This window comes from Mus caroli, unplaced genomic scaffold (assembly GCF_978045245.1).
Source record: "Mus caroli unplaced genomic scaffold, Mus_caroli_1 scaffold_16, whole genome shotgun sequence".
Taxonomy (NCBI): Eukaryota; Metazoa; Chordata; class Mammalia; order Rodentia; family Muridae; genus Mus; species Mus caroli.
The window spans coordinates 25,400,176-25,415,137 of NW_028227271.1; the positions used below are offsets into that span (position 1 = coordinate 25,400,176).

A 14,962-nucleotide genomic window follows, 5' to 3' on the forward strand; every position below is an offset into this window, starting at 1 on the left:
TAAGATGTCACCTACCCCAATCACGGGGAAGCTGGGACTTCCCTATGTTGTCCCCACACACAGTGTGTCCACTTTGCCAGCCATTGCATGTCACAGACACGCACAGCAAGGCCCAGGGAGGCAGAGAGCCTTTTTCCCATTTGTGTGCTTGTATGTGCAGGTGTTTCTGCATGTTCATGTGTGTGTAAGTACACGTGTGTATGCATGTGGAGACCAGAGGTCAGCCATGGGTATCATTTTTTTTTCAGGAGCCATTCACCTAGTTTTTCCTTTAAGAGATTTGATTATTTTTATCTTTAATTATACGTGTGTGTGCATATCTGTGTGTGGTTTGTGCATGTGAGTACGAATAGCCTCAGAATCCAGAGATGTCTGGTCCCCTTGGAGCTAGAATTAGAGGTAGTTGTGGGTGTCTGATGCCAGGAATGGGGGCTTTATCTTCTAAGAGCAACACAGGCTCTTGACCATTGAGCGATCTCTTCGGCCTTTACTTTGTCATTTTTGGAGACACTCCCTCCCTGGGACCTGAAGCTCTCTGATTAGGCCATGCTCCACGTCACTGGGATTACAAGTGTGTGCCACCATGCCTGTGTGTGTGTGTGTGTCTGTATGTGTGTGTCTCTGTGTGTAGGTGTACGTGAGTGTGTGTTTGTGTGTGTGTGTGTCTCTGTGTGTATGTGTATGTATGTATATATGTGTATGTGTGCATGCGCGTGTGTGTGTGTGTGTGTGTGTGTGTGTGTGTGTGTGTGTGTGTGTGTTTGTGTGTGTGCGTGCGCGCACGCTGGAGAGCCAACTCAGAATCCCCTGCTTGCCCAGCAGGCTCTTTACTGGTTAAGCCTCTCCCAGCACTCGCAGGCATGGGGAGCCCTCATACACTGTAGTCTTGTCTACCTTTCCTTTGTCCTGGGCCCCAGGTCTTGTCTGAGAGCTGAGGGCTGGGATGGTGGGGGCTGGAGATGACCAGGACTTATGCCGGGCTTGCAGGAGGAAGCCACAGACAGCGAGAAGGAGATCAACCGGCTCTCTATCCTGCCTTTCCCACCCAGTGCTGGTTCCATACTCCGCCGGCAGCGTGAGGAAGACCCGGAGCCCCCTAAGAGGTAACTTGCTGGAGGTAGCAGGAGCTCCCCATGAGGTAGGGTGGCTGGGTCCTGATGGACACATTCCCGGAGTTCAGCTACCAGAGTCAGGCAGAACTAGCAGTCCCCTCACTGGACTGCCCCGAGTCTGTCAGAGTCCTAGAAACAGTGAAGTTCAAAAAGGAACCAGGTTGGGTCAGGTTAAAGCCAAATAGCAGAATGGGCTCAGCTGCAGCCCAGTGCTCTGGTGGGCAATTCATTACAGGCAGCCTGAGATCTCAGATTCTTAACCTTAGAAACTGAGTTGGCTCAGGTTAGGGAATAGAGAGGATTCCATGTGCAGGGTACGCAAAGCAAGAAAGCCAGGCCTCAGCTTGCAGCAGCAGCAGCAGCAGCAGCAGCAGCAGCAGCAGCAGCAGCAGCAGCAGCAGCAGGCAGGTCAGAAAACCCAGCCACATCCGTAATGGCTAGAGCAGGATATGGGATTTCCTGTCTCCTGGTCCTTCCCATCACTGTCTTCCCCTCTAAGTGGCCTCCTGATGGGAGGCTGGGCTGGGGGTAGGCTGTGGTGACCACAGGCTTGCTGTGAAGTGACCTGCACTCACAGGGGTGGATGTGAGGAGGCTGGGCTAGTTCAGAAAGTACAGGTAGGAGCCAAGAACCCAAGGTGGCAGGGGCGGGTAATGGCAGGGTACATACACAGTAAGGAAGGCAGCATTGAAGGATAATTCAGCTGTGGATCAAAGCAAGAACTCCTTGCTTTGGGCTTTTAGGGGGCTGGGTGGCCTAGGTGCCCCCTGGCCTGGGTCCTGGTGGTTTGCTGGGGCACTGAGATACGAGGTGGGGCAAAATGTCACGGGTCTCATTTGCTACCCCTGTCTCCTCTCTGTTCAGGTCTTTTAGCAGCATGTCGGATATCACAGGTAATTCCCAGGGCCCCCCAGGGAGGGCGTCACTTTGGGGAGTTCCTTGCCACTGGCCTAGATCCTGTGTGCCTGCTCTTCTGGCCTGTGCTCCTTCCCCCATGGCTTGTCTGTGCCCCGTGACCAGTCCTGGAAGCTGTACGGGAGACTTCTGAGAAATAGGGTCCAGCTTTTACACCTGCTCCTGGGCGTGCCACGTGGGGCCCTTCTCTTCCTGCCTACCTCTTCCTTCTCTAGGAAACTGGAGCCTCACCCTGCCGCCCATCCCAGCTCTGTGCTCCCGGGGCCACTAGCCTGCCAAACCCCCTTTTGTTGCCTTCTGCTGTCTCTGTTGTCCAAACTTCTGACTTCCCTCTTCCTCCCCAGGGAGTGTGACCCTTAAACCATGGTCCCCCGGCCTCTCTTCATCATCCTCGTCTGACAGTGTGTGGCCTTTGGGAAAGCCGGAAGGCCTCCTGGCTCGGGGCTGTGGCCTGGACTTCCTCAATAGGTATGCAATTCTCCAGGATGGTAGAGAAGGGTTTGAGTGTCCCACGGAGCTGCAGAAGGTCCAGGTCTCAGCTGGGAGGCAGCAGGCCACGCCGCTGCTCCAGGCATCCACGAACAGTACAGTTTTCAGACAGCGGCAGCCCCAGGATTCAGATCCTGTTCCTGTTGTCTCTACTGAGCCCCAGCTGCTGTCTGGGCTGCTGTCTGGTCCCTCGGCCTCTGTTTCCTCACCGGCTAAAGGCAACCATGATCTCTTTTGCATGTGGGTGTCTGGACATTTCTGGTTCATGTGAATAGAGCATCTAGCCCTGACAGGTACAGACCGTGTCGCTCATGCCACCCTCATTCCAATGTCTTTCTAGCTACTCCTCTCTGCCCTGAGCTCTTGGTGGGCAGGATTCAGCCAAGCCGCTGAACCACTTAACAATGGCCAGGGCCACCACGGGAGCCCCTGTAGCTGTTGTGGCTACAAACCCAAACCAGAAGTTATAAAACATTGGCAGGATGCCTTGAAAATGACCCACTTGGTCCATGAGGGAAGGACACTCCTTACCCCCCACTCCCCACACACAAACCCTGCCCCGCCCTCTCAGGCCACAAGACCTTTGAACTCAGAGTTGCTTTGGAAAGACAGGAAAGGTTGGCCAGGGAAGAGCCAGTGAGAAGGGGAGAAGGGGAGATGGAAGGGATGAGTTCAGGCCAGATGAGTCCCCGTGGGCCCATGACTAAGGCACGGACATGTGGATTTTGGCTTGTGTGAATTGGATGCCTGGGAATGTCTTGCTGTCATTCAGTGCCAAGGCAGCTGCCTCACTCCTGGGACAAAGTGTTGTTTTGATTGTCCTTGTTTCATAAACTACAGAACCGAAGCTCAGAGTTCTTAATGAATTTGCTTGAGACCGCATGGCTGAAAAGTACTAGGACCATCTTCAGGGACCGGACCACACTTGGGTTTTAGGAAAGCCTTAGGAAGCACTGAATGCCAGCCTGTGTGAGGTGGGGTTAGGGGTAGGGGGATTTCAAGCTAAACAGATCAGGGCAGAGCAGGACTAGAGGCCTCCTGCCTCCTAGAGACGGCTTGGCCAGGCGTCCAGCACCCCACCCACCCACTCCCACCCCCTGCTTCTGTTGCAATCCCAGTGTAGGCAGTGGGCCCAGTGTGACATTGTCTCAGGCCTGTGCAGGACATGCTTATGGGGGAAGGGGCGGAGGTGCCTCCCTTCCTGCCTGCTCTGGCCCTTCCTCCAGCTTGAGGCAGCATCCTGGCTGTCTTCCAGGGGGCGCCAGGATGCAGTACCGGGAATGAGGCTCTGCCCCAATCCTCCTGGGCCTGGGCTGGGTCACCTCTCCCGCTCATGCAGTTCTGGGGAAGACCACAGACCAGGCTGTGGGCTCAGGTGGCTGAAAGAGAAAGGGGGATAGGCACTCAAAACTGCAGGTCAGGGTGACCCACTTGGGTCTCAAGATATGGCTATAGAAAGGTTTGGAAGATCTGGCTCTGTACCCAATGCCTTGAGTTCAAATCTTGCTGTTTATTGCTCCCCTGGGGGCTTGGGCAGGCCACTTAATTTCCGCTGTATGCTGTAGACCTATGACAGTGCCTGTCTCTCAGGTGCCCTCCCCCCAACCCCCACCAGGAGTCCTGAATTAAACAATACCTGGCTCAGATTTGGGTATTCTAGCTACTACGGTGCCTGTGCAGAGCCCATATGGGTGCGTGTGCAAGGAGACGTGGTCTATGTAGTAGAATATGGGGATGTCTGCACGCACAGGTGTGCTGGCATGTGTGTGCAGGTATGGAGGGCAGAGTTGACATTAGTGACTTCCTTATATGGCTGTCCACATTAAGTCCCTGCATCCCGGGATGTAGGATGCATCACTGTTTAGCTAGACCTGCTAGCCAGTAAACTCTTGGGATCCTTCTGTCTCTGCTTCCTGCAGCACTGATGTTACAGGCGCAGGGCCTGGCTTGCATGTGGGTACTAGGCATCCAAACCCGGGTCCCGGAGTTTATGCACCAAGCGCTTTATTTACTGAGCTATCTTTCCATCCCAGAACCGGTATAGGAATTGTCCAACACCACTGGAGGCTGGTGTAGTTTGGGCACACCTGCCTTCTGTCTGCTGTGTACATTTTGGAAGGCCATATACATAGCTCTTGGACCTCTTAGTTGCAAACTGTCACCCCCTCCAGGCTCTTCACTCCTCTGTTAGGGGACAGCGCAGAGCAGTGTCAGTCAGGCACTGGGGTAGGTGGAGTAGAGCTAGAACGTCACTGGACAGATGGCTGTGTGGAAGAGATGGTAGGAATGATGTGAGGCCCTGGGTACTGGGAGAGCATTAGAGAAAGTTAGACTGCCGTCTGTCCGCAGAACCCTGTACCTGTCTATACTCACGTGGTCCTAGAGGTCTCTAGAACCTTCGGACCACACACAGAGAAAGTTCTAAGACTCTTTGTCCAGGTCCACTACCCAGCATTTGTACTGTCCTTGGGAAATGATAACTGCTTTCTACCTCTGTTGACCACACCTCTAACATAGTAGCATCACTGCCAGAAATACTCTTGTTTCTAGTCTGTGCGGCAGGCTTCGATCTCAGCATCCAGGTCCCTGACTGGTGCAAATCTGTCACGTGTGCAGCCTGGAGATCTTCCCACCGTGTTCTGGGACACTCACAGGCCACAGGGCCCATTATCACTCACTGTTGGCAGAAATGACAGCATCTCTGACAAGACAGGGGTCGGGCTGGGAGCTCTTCTAGGAGTTGGACAGCCCTGTTCCTTCTGGGCTTCAGGGCCTCAGTCTCAGACGTGATCAGGATCAGCTAACATGTCCTGTTCTCTCCCCTCCTCTGCATCCACTGAGGTCCCAAACAAGGGATCTCTGCATACCATTCCCACCCAGCCCCAGGCTGTTCTCAGACACTGACAAGTGCCCAGCGTGGGCTACCTGCTTGTGAGGCTCAGGGACGTCTACAGAGTCCTTGGGGGCCCTGGGAAGGGTGGTTATCCATGGTGTTCCAGAGGAGGGGTGCCAGAAATTAATCCTTAGGTCACGGGGTGTGCAGGGGTGTTAGAGGAATCCGAGATCAGCAGTTCTGAGTGATGGCAGCGGTCTGTGGGTTTGTAACAGTTGGGGAGACTGGACCAACAGGATTGTCCTCAGTCCCACCTGACAACAGGAAATAGCCAAAGCTTTTTTTTTTTTTTGCTTGTTTTAATTATATTTTGTTTATTTAATGTGTGTGTCTGTGTTGTGTGTATTGTGGATGCCACAGAGCAAATGTGGAGGTCAGAAGACAACCTGTGGGATTTGATTCTCACTTTCTATCCTGTGGGTCAGAGATGGGGCTCAGGTCACCAGGCTTGATGGCAGCAGGCACTTTTACCTGCTGAACCATCTCACCAGTATGACGGGAGGAGTTTCTTTTTTTTTTTTTTTTCTTTTTTCTTTTGGTTTTTCGAGACAGGGTTTCTCTGTGTAGCCCTGGCTGTCCTGGAACTCACTCTGTAGACCAGGCTGGCCTCAAACTCAGAAATCCACCTGCCTCTGCCTCCCAAGTGCTGGGATTAAAGGCGTGCACCACCGCCTGGCAGACCAGAGGAGTTTCTTAATCACTTCCCTTGAGCCCACAATGCTGAGAGCTCACTGCGTTTCCACTCATGACCGGCCGAGTTGGGGTGAGTCAGTCGTGAGGAGTGGGGCACGCACATTCAGGGTTTGTCAGGCCACGATGCTGGTTCCCTCTGTGGCGCTTTCCTCTCTCCGCTCTTCTGACCTTGCTCCCAGGAAAGGAAAACTTGGAAGAACCTGCAATCAAAGGCTCATGAGACAGTGGTCCAGGCTTGGGGATGCGGCTCAGATTTCTTACCTAGCATGCACAGAGCCCAGCACCGTGTAAACTGCATATGGTGATACACATCTGTAATCCCAGCACTTGGGAGGTAGATGCATCAGAAGTTCAAGGTCAGCCAGGCGTGGTGGCACACGCCTTTAATCCCAGCACTTGGGAGGCAGAGGCAGGCGGATTTCTGAGTTCGAGGCCAGCCTGGTCTACAAAGTGAGTTCCAGGACAGCCAGGGCTACACAGAGAAACCCTGTCTCGAAAAACAAACAAACGAACAAAACCCCAAAACCAACCAACAAACAAACAAACAAAAGTTCAGGGGCATTCTCAACTACACAGAGAGCTAGCCTGGAGTACCCAAGACCCTGTTTAAGAGATGGAGCATGGTCCAGTTCACTTGAGAGGAGGCATGATTGCGTTTTGTATCCTGTTCTGCTAAGAACAGAATTAGTCAGGGCCCGGGGAATTCCACAGCCCACAGTGGCTTCACAGCTCCTTGCCTCGACCTTCTGACCCTCACACCCACAGGGTCAGAGGGGTGTCACTGTCACCCTCATGGACAAGCAGCGAGTCTGGGCCATGGCTTAAGAAGAGTTTAGCGCAGGCAGGCTCAGACTTTTGACATCTCAACACCACGAGGTTGTCATCTACCCGGTTGGTGCTCTGTGCAACTGAATTCTTAAAAATGGCAAAAAAAAAAAAAAAAAAAAAAAACCCTTATCTTTACCTTTTTTTTTTTTTTTTTTGGTTTTTTCGAGACAGGGTTTCTCTGTGTAGCCCTGGCTGTCCTGGCACTCACTTTGTAGACCAGGCTGGCCTCGAACTCAGAAATCCGCCTGCCTCTGCCTCCCGAGTGCTGGGACTAAAGGCGTGCGCCACCACGCCCGGCCCTCATCTTTACCTTTTAAGTAATTTAGGATTTTGTGTTGGGCTGCACCGAGTGCCGTCCAGGGTGACCTGTAAGCCATGACTTGGATAGATAGATACACTGAATGGTGCCCTCCAGGATATTTTTGCTCTAACTGCTGACTGGACAGATTTCAAGAGTTCCCCCCATTCTGCCTCCCTGAACCAGGACAGGCCCCAGGGCCCTGGTTCTTGATTTGAATGAAGGGACAGGTGCCAGCTGCAGGGGACAGTGTGAGTACCTCGAGGTAGGGGAGAGGCTCTGCTGGGAGAAGAGGCTCTCCTCTGCACTGGCCTAGCCTCAGGCTCATGGAAGAGACTTTGGGGTCAGTTTGCCTGAGACTGGTCCTCGGGCCCTATCAGTTCTCATCCAGGGATGGGCAGGATTCTGCTCTCCCGGGGATCATGGCGTGTCCTTGGCTTCAGTGGCCACAGCCAGCGTCTCCCTTTGTGTGAAGGAATAGGGTGGACAGATACCTTCGTGTGACTCAGACACAGGTTCCAGCTGGCTTTGCTGGGGGCTGTTGCTCAGGCTTTTAAGTTGGTGCTGGGGGACACATGTAGCACCTGGACTTTCTTACTGCGTCCACTGCTGCTCTTGGTATTGAACCTGCTGCAAAGCCTGTCTCTGTGCCGCAAGCCTCCCCATCACCCCAGAGCCTGACTCCTCACCCTGTGTCACAGAGCACTTGGGTTCCATACTGAGATGGCACCCAGCTGTATCTTCCCTTTCCTACCCTCTGCGCCCCTCCCTCTAATTTAGCTGCTTCTAAATTAGAGTCTAACGGGTCCTCCCTCCTGGCACTGTGAATAAGCTGTGTTCCTTTGTCCTCAATGTGTCAGATGCTGGGTTTGGTGTTAGGGGCGCAGGCTGGATTTCCGCAGATGTCTGGACCTGAAAGGGCTTTGAAATGGGCAGAACTGAAGAGAAAATACAGAACCTGGCAGGGGGTGCTGCTGGATAGGGGTGGGGTTAGTGGGAGGGCGGATCTGGGAGGGAGAGGCTTGAGTTTTGAAGCAGCAGCATGATGACCAGGCTGGGGAGAGGGGGAAGGGTGTTGCAGAGGGCACTTCATGAGCACTGGCCCTGGGTGAGATTCATGTCCTGTTCAGGCAGCAGAATCATTGTTGCCTTCCGGGGACTCTGTCACAGTACCGAATGGATTCTCATTCCCACCTTCCTCCCTTTCTCTCAGGTCTCTGGCCATCCGAGTGTCCGGCTGGAGTCCCCCTGCAGGCCTGCAGGATCCCCAGGATAAGAGTCCAGATAGCATGCCGGGCCTTGGAGACAGGTGGTCTGGGGCGGTGGTGCGAAGGGTGTTGTCTGGGCCTGGGTCGGCCAGGACAGAACAGAAAGAGGTGAGATCCCTCTGGGGGCAGGGGTTCTGCATCAACAAGGGTGGACATTGGCTGGTGGAGCATCCATGGGTGGGGTTTCTAGGGGCTGGCTGAAGTAGAAGTTGTTCTGCCCTCAGCTTGCAGTGACTAACATCTGACTTGGTAGACGGGGGTGGGGAGGTGGGGTGGGGTGAGGGTAGGGGTGGGGCATGAGGAGTTGGGGGGAACCTTGTGGGGGGGCATGGTGACAGCATCCTGACAGAGCTACATCCCTAAAATCATCCACTGTCTGCTTGGGCTCAGCCGAGGGCGGAAGGCACTGGTCTGGAGGGGGCAGGCCTGGAAGCGGAGGCCCAGCAGAGGACCTTGCCCTGGAACCAGAGCTCCACCCTCCCCTTCCTGCTGGACTCAAAGGGTGAGCCTGACCTACGGGAGAACCTGTTGAACTCATGAGACCCAGCCAAGCCAGGGCTCCTTCAGTCTGGGATGTGGGGTAGGAATAGAAGGGCCCAGAGGTAGATACAGAAACCCGTGTCCCAGTGCCTTGCAGGGCTGTGGCCTCCTTTAGGTGTGCACGCGCACATGCGTTCTCTTTCTGCGTTTAGTGAGCACCAACAGTGAAGCAGTAACTCCCGTACCTAAGTTCCTTGCTCAAAGAAGGTCCTTGCAGGCCAAGCCTGTAGAGGGTCTCATCAGTCCCCGAGGTCCCTTGAAGCTGATCTCTGGGCTCACTGGCCTCCTGTGTCCTCCCTACCCTGCCAAACCCAGCCTGTCATTCCTTCCATGAGGCCCTGGATGCCTGGGCAAAGGGACCGGGTGCCGAGCCCTTCTACATTCGAGCCAACTTCTCCCTGCCCGAGCGGTCGGATCCCCATGCCCTTTGTGTGAAAGCCCAAGAGATCCTGCGGTTGGTGGACCCAGCCCACAAGCGGAGGCAGGAGTGGTTCTGTACTCGAGTAGACACCCTCACCTTACGGGACCTGGACCGGGGCACCGTGCCCAATTATCAGAGGTGATGCTGGAAGCCTGGGGTGGGGGGCCCGTGGGACCTGGTATGGGGATGTAGCCCTCTTTCCCAAGGAGTTTCTCCCTGCCTTCTGGGACAGGATGGATTGGAGGAGAAGGTGTTGAGGCTGGCTTTTGTCGTCCCATGTGTGACCTAACCTTCCTCCCGCAGAGCTCAGCAGCTCCTAGAAGTCCAGGAAAAATACTTGATCTCCAGCAGACACCGAAGTCCTCGAAGCAATGTAAGTAGGGATGATGGGCAAGCTGAGTATTTGGTCATCTCTAAGTAGAGAAAAAAGGGCAGGCCTCCTTGATCTAGGTGCCTAGGAGACAGAACACTAGTTTCCCTGTGCAGGATAGTTGAGAGATGAAATGTCTGGAACGGGCCCATGCTGTAGTCTAATGTTTGTCTAGTACACAGTGGGCACCAGAGAACAGTCATACTCTCTTTTTCAGTCCCTGGGGTGGGTCACCATTGTGCCCATGGTAAAGTGAGGGCCCTTGATAAGGCCCCTGGGAAACCCCATTGCTGGAGAGTGGCCAGGGTGTGTGTGTTCGGGGGGGACTGTGAAGAGCATGCAGCTGTGCATGTTCACCTGTCTGCTGCTCACTTGCCTCCTGGACAGCAAGCAGCGTCTGTGAGTCCATGCATGCCTGGGGCCCAGTGCCCACTCCTGTGCGTGCTCTGTGCCTGCCAGGCTTGGGCTAAGTAGTGTGAGTGAGTGTCCTAGGTTTTCCTACCCAAGGGCTTGCTGCTCGTTCATTGGTGGAGCGACTGTGCTGGAGTAGACTGAGGGCGGAGGTGGGGATGCGGGATGAGGAGTGTGGGGAGGTGAATGGAACGAGATAACTTGGGGGAGTGTTGACGGGATAGGAGGGGGTGGGGACAGGGAGGAGGGTGGCTATGTGCGGACCTGTTGAATCTGGACGGCAGTGGCAGGATGCCCCCTCAGCATTCCCTCGTTGCTGGGATGGATTGTGACAACGATCTCCCTTCCTTGTCCACCTAGCTGAAGAAGCGAGCCCTGGGGCTGGTGAGGCCCAAGCCTGCAGGGGGCACTGCAGGAGACTCAGCAGAACAGCTCCCTGCAGAGCCCTGCTCAGGTAAGTCTGAGGGCATAGGGGACATGCCCTCTGCTCAAGCACCCAGTGTGCCTCTGGGTGGCCCCTGGCTTAGCAGTGGGAACAATCCAGAGAGACAAGGCTCCCTGATGGTGGGATGGATTGAAGAGAGCCCACTGGCAGGTGCTGGTGTGTGTGTTTGCAAGTGGCTCTGAGGAGCGTGGACAACCAGTAACATCTACCACACTGAGGAGAGCAAGGGGCTGGGGAGGAGCCAGATGAGAAAATGGTACTTCTGAAGGGCACCAGGGATGCAGAGGTGAGGGAAGATTTGGGAAGAGAGGGAAAGGAGCCTACCCCTGATGGAGGTGAGGCTCACGCACGGTCACAGGAGCGAGGTGCGGGTGGTGACTTTGAAGGTGGGGAGAGCCTCTTTGAAGTCCAGGGCAATCAGCAACCCCTTGCTTAGGGGCGTCTTGTCTAGCAGATGAGACCGTGAGTGTAGTTAGAGCCAGGTGCCCAGTAGCATGTGCAGGGAACCTAGGAAGGTGTGACTTGAGTTTGTGGTGGCTAGTGGAGGTTACCTGGGCTGACGGTGCATGGCTCTGAGCGGCAGGCAAAAGCCCTAACATTGCAGGCAGCTAAAGCAAGAGCAGGTCCGATGCTGAATTCACCCCCCAGGCTTTCAGGCAGTGCCTTTGTTACCAATGGGAGGATGTGACCTTTGCCCTGGGATGTTGGGAAGTCAGCCCAGCATTGAAAGCAGGGAGTCACATGATCGTGTTGATGGCTGGGAGCCTCTCCCTAGGTGCTGAGTGCAGAGTGGCCTGTAGGGGGCAGACCTGAGACAGGATTAGAAAGATGCCTTCTGCAAGAACACCAGTTCTTTTCAGAGAGAGAGAGAGAGAGAGAGAGAGAGAGAGAGAGAGAGAGAGAGAGAGAGAGAGAGAGAGAGAGAGAGAGAGTGAGTGTGTGAGTGTGAGTGTGAGTGTGAGTGTGTATGTGTGTAGGAGCACATCAGGACCAGGACTCAGGAAGGGAAAATTGGTGGCAGAAGATGATGTTGACTTAAGTACGCTCGGGAACTCCTCACCTCTTCCATACTCCTTCTCTGCAGAGCTAGAACGAAGCCTAAAACCCTACAGCCTGGTGCGACCGCTGTTGGTGTCTGCCTTGAGGCCTGTGGTCCTCCTGCCTGAGTGCCTGGCGCCTCGCCTCATCCGTAACCTGCTGGATCTGCCAAGCTCCAGGCTGGATTTCCAAGTGTGCCCAGCAGGTGAGCCTGCCTGCCACCTGGGTGGGAGGCTGTATTGGTATGGGGTGGAGGGGCGCGCATCTGGGTGGCAGTGGGCAGCCAGGCCTGTGGTCCTGAGTCATGCATGTCCTTGCTCTCCACAGAAAGCCTCTCTGGGGAGGAACAGTGTACGTCCTCGGCTCCCGGAGCCCCCAAAGCCTGGCCTGCCACAGCTGGGTTAGGCAGCAGGATTCGTGCCATCCAGGAGTCTGTCGGGAAGGTAAGTGCCAGAGGGGGCAAGGCTGCCCTCTGGGACCCAGAACCAGCATCTGGGCCACCCCTTGGGCTGGGTTGAGATGATGACCCTTGTGGGTTACTTGAGGCTGGTATCTCTTACCTGATCATTGTTATTCCTGAACTTCCATTGTTCTGTTAGTTGGCTGGGGCTGCAGGGGGGTGGCTGGTGGGGATGAGAGTAGAGACGGAGGTCCAGAGAGACTGGGTCTTCAGTTTCCTTTGGTTCTTTGCTGATGAAGCAGGACTGTCCCCTGAGAGGTGTTGGCAGGGGTGGATGCAGCAGGGAAGGGTGGGCCCAGGAGTAAACTGTCTGTTTGTCTGTCTGTCTGTCTGAAAAGAAGCACTGCCTGTTGGAGCTGGGTGCACGGGGAGTGCGGGAGTTGGTGCACAGCGAGGTCTACCCCATTGTCATCCACGTGGAAGTGACTGAGAAGAATGTCCGTGAGATCAGGTGAGCGGTGGCCATGTGTGGGTGCCTTCTGTGGAATCCTCTGTCTCTGCACCTGCCACCACCTGTCCACCTGTCCATCTGTGTGCATGCTTGTATTGTTTATGTTTATTGTGGGTATTTATCTCTAGAGAGGGTTAGGTCTGTAACAGCGGGAGGTCCTGTGTATGTATATGTGTGGATCATAGGTATTTGTACTATGTGTCTCATAGATATGCATGTATCATACATGTATCATGTGTATAATGTGTATCATGTGCGTATATATGTTCTGGGTATTATTGTGTGGGTGTATCATGTATATATAATGCATTATAAGTGTATCTTGTTTGAGTATCATGCATAGTGTGAATCACATGTGTAGCTTTCATGTCATATATATATATATATCAGGCATGCCACATATAATACATACTATGTATTATGTATATATTATATGTCATATGTATATTGTGCTTTTGTTGTATCATGCATGTTGTGGTTATATGTGTGTATGTGTATTGTATATCAGTATGTATTGGTATGTGCTATGTGTGTTGTCTGTCATGTATGTGTGTGCATATGTGTATCGTGCATGTATCATATATGTATGCATGTGTGTGCACATACACAGCCAGCTCTGATCACCCTCTTCCTCTGCAGGGGCCTGTTGGGCCGGCCGGGCTGGCGGGATTCAGAGCTGCTCCGTCAGTGCCGGGGCTCAGAACAGTGGCTCTGGGGACTGCCATGTTCCTGGGTGCAGGTGCCTGCGCATGCGTGGGGCCATGCAGAGGAGCTGGCCAAGGTGGTGCGTGGCCGAATCTTGCAGGAACAGGCTCGCCTTGTGTGGGTGGAGCGAGGCAGCAGCAGAGGGGGCAGTGGCAGCAGTAGTGAGGCCTGAAGACCCATCCGATGCCCAGCCTCTTCCAGCCACTGGCTAGACCTCCTCCATCAGATGCCTGGGCCTCCTCCATCAGCTGTCTGGGCCTCCTCCAGCTGTTGCCTGGACACTCACACCTGTGCGAGCAGAGGAGACCCTGTGTTTTCAGTGGAATCAGATCTTCCTCAGTTGGGGCCTTCCTTGTCCCCCCATGGACTCTCCAATGTGGGACCTCGGTCCTGGGCTCTCACCGGGGTCTGTCATTGGCTCTGCACAGGCTGTATGAGCCCATGCACCTGTCCCTGACCTGCTGCTCTGGTCTCCTCACTAGCTCCAATGTCCCCATGTTTCCATTTGTGTGTCTTATATGTGTATGTGTGCCCTCTCCTTACACACACACCCTGGAATAGAGTTCTCACACCGTTCAATTTTGCACACATGTCCTCATGGATCCCCAGTTTTGTCCCTCCACCTGGGCACACGAGGTCTCAGGGGTCCTCAACCTGGGTCTGTGCACCCAACTGTGCCCAGCACCACGGGACCTCCACAGTCCAATGGCATTGCCTGTGTGTGCTGTCATGAAGATACTACGGCTGTCCTGGTCAGCTCCTACCCTTACATCTCTTTGTGTGTATCGTCCCTCATCCCATGTAAATATCACCATCCTTGTGACACTGGCACTAAGCAATGTGTGCTCTGCCCAGCACACCCGGACATGTTCTCTCGGCTGGCTTTCTGTTCCCCGCCTGCCTCCAGGAGGCCAGGGTGGTGGTGCTGCTAGGCCATCCCAATGTTAGGCTTGTGGGTGATTCCCCGGGCCTTTTCATTGAAGCTGCACACAATGAGTCATTAAAGTTTGTCATAGAACTTGGTGACCTTATGCTTGCTTCCATGCCTGGCCTGGGGGCCCTGTCCCCTTTGTCCCCATCCCCAGCGGATCCCACCTTTCAAGTCCCTGCCAGTTTGTTCAGTTTGTGGGGAGGGTCACATTTCCTTGGCTCCTCCCAGAGACGCCCGCCATCTGTGCTGGAGTCACCTTACCTGCCCCAGTGCCAGGTGGGGGGCCCTCAGCCCGGCCTTCCTCATCAACAGAGTGTCCTCTGCTCAGGTCACTGAAGCCAGGAGTGGCTTAAGGAGCCTGGCTTCTGAGTACAGGAGACCCAGAGCAAATTGTGGGTGTGTGGCTGTCCCCGAGAGACAGCCCCCAGAGTGAGCATGGTCACTTCCGGGGGAGCAGTCTAGAGAGACAGACTGGAAGAGGTGCCCCTGGGCTTTGAGGTTAGGATTCCACTTATAAAAATGTTCAGTGTGTGTGTGTGTGTGTGTGTGTGTGTGTGTGTGTGTGTGCCCACGTGCAGGAGCAAGAGTGCAGTGTGTATATAACGTTCAGGAGCCGTTCTCCCCTTTTGTCATGTGGGTTCTGGGAATCAAACTCAGGCAGTCAGCATGTCAGCAAGCTGCCTTTTCTGCTGAG

The 14,962-nt window shown here is 54.4% G+C and overlaps 1 protein-coding gene across 2 annotated transcripts in view; it reads left to right on the plus strand.

Annotated features, from left to right (window-relative positions):
- The window catches only part of Card10 (caspase recruitment domain family member 10), a 28,104-nt gene extending 13,749 nt beyond the window's left edge, over positions 1 to 14,355 (plus strand). Inside the window, exons 10-21 of one of the 2 annotated variants that reach the window (XM_021183688.3) lie at positions 988 to 1,103; positions 1,977 to 2,005; positions 2,372 to 2,495; positions 8,442 to 8,604; positions 8,887 to 8,998; positions 9,352 to 9,595; positions 9,761 to 9,830; positions 10,599 to 10,692; positions 11,768 to 11,926; positions 12,049 to 12,164; positions 12,520 to 12,632; positions 13,272 to 14,355. In XM_021183688.3, the coding sequence (XP_021039347.1) occupies positions 988 to 1,103; positions 1,977 to 2,005; positions 2,372 to 2,495; positions 8,442 to 8,604; positions 8,887 to 8,998; positions 9,352 to 9,595; positions 9,761 to 9,830; positions 10,599 to 10,692; positions 11,768 to 11,926; positions 12,049 to 12,164; positions 12,520 to 12,632; positions 13,272 to 13,509 (1,578 nt within the window). In that variant the 3' untranslated portion in view covers positions 13,510 to 14,355. The remainder of the gene's footprint in view (positions 1 to 987; positions 1,104 to 1,976; positions 2,006 to 2,371; positions 2,496 to 8,441; positions 8,605 to 8,886; positions 8,999 to 9,351; positions 9,596 to 9,760; positions 9,831 to 10,598; positions 10,693 to 11,767; positions 11,927 to 12,048; positions 12,165 to 12,519; positions 12,633 to 13,271) is intronic. The other variant, XM_085831585.1, reaches the window with a different exon arrangement.
- The last annotated feature ends 607 nt before the right edge of the window (positions 14,356 to 14,962 follow it).